Source organism: Sphaeroforma arctica (genome assembly GCF_001186125.1).
Source record: "Sphaeroforma arctica JP610 unplaced genomic scaffold supercont1.10386, whole genome shotgun sequence".
Taxonomy (NCBI): Eukaryota; class Ichthyosporea; order Ichthyophonida; genus Sphaeroforma; species Sphaeroforma arctica.
Genome location: NW_014030172.1, coordinates 1 through 946, shown reverse-complemented (window position 1 = coordinate 946; position 946 = coordinate 1). Strand labels below are relative to the sequence as shown.

Here is a 946-nt window from a genome sequence, read left to right as displayed (position 1 = left end):
TAGTACACCCATGTGACTAATATCACACACATAGTACACCCATGAGACAAGTATCACACACATAGTACCATATGGCCAATATCACACACATAGTACACATATGTGTGGGTATTCCTACCCGTGCGATGGTCTGACTCATGCTCTCCATGATTTTAGATACGTTGAGTTCCTCCCCCAGAAGCAGCGCCTGAATCCCTGTACTGTCCATCTGTGGCAAAAAAACATGTGTCCGATTGTCAGCATGTCATGTCGTGTCATGTAATGTCATGTCATGTCTCGTCTCAATTGTAACGCCATACTGTTGTGCTGTGCTGAGTGTGGTGTTTGGTTGCTAGCACTGTATGAGTCATACGGTTGAGTGTCGGTGGATACAAACACCCCAAACCTAACAGTCTTATATAGGAGCACTCCCACGTATTCATGTACAGTCATCAGAAGACACTCCTCTAACCCGACAATTGGTATAAAACGGACCAATGAACTAACATTGATGATATATAATATACATACATCACTGATTACACTCTTATTTATATAACATAAGCCCATGGACACAGACCAGAGACTGTAGAGGCCAATTGCCCATACACAACAGATGAATAGGTCTGCACATCACACAAGATACAGACCATACATGGCCAATAGTTACTATAACTACCGAATATGGCCCAACAGTTACCAATACTACCTACCAAGAGCATACACCTACCGTACACTGTACTACCTCTACATCGGTCTTGAACTTCATCTCATTGATCATCAGCAGATAGTCGCATGTGCGTAGATCCAGTCCCAATTCATTCTGCAAACACGTGCGAGAGTGAATTAATCATGAATACAGGCGAATACCACCAGGCTAGGTGGTATGGATTGGTTAAGCACCAATGTGGTAGAGGGAGGTGGTGGCATGAACACAAGCTAGGTACAATACAACAACATATATATA

The 946-nt window shown here is 43.0% G+C and overlaps 1 protein-coding gene across 1 annotated transcript; it reads right to left on the bottom strand.

Annotated features, from left to right (window-relative positions):
* Positions 1-22: 22 nt before the first annotated feature.
* Positions 23-802, bottom strand: SARC_17327 (hypothetical protein; the record flags this gene model as incomplete). Its single annotated transcript, XM_014288576.1, has 2 exons — positions 23-208; positions 710-802. Coding segments are annotated over 2 exons (279 nt in total), but the record flags the coding sequence as incomplete, so codon positions are not given.
* Positions 803-946: the final 144 nt, after the last annotated feature.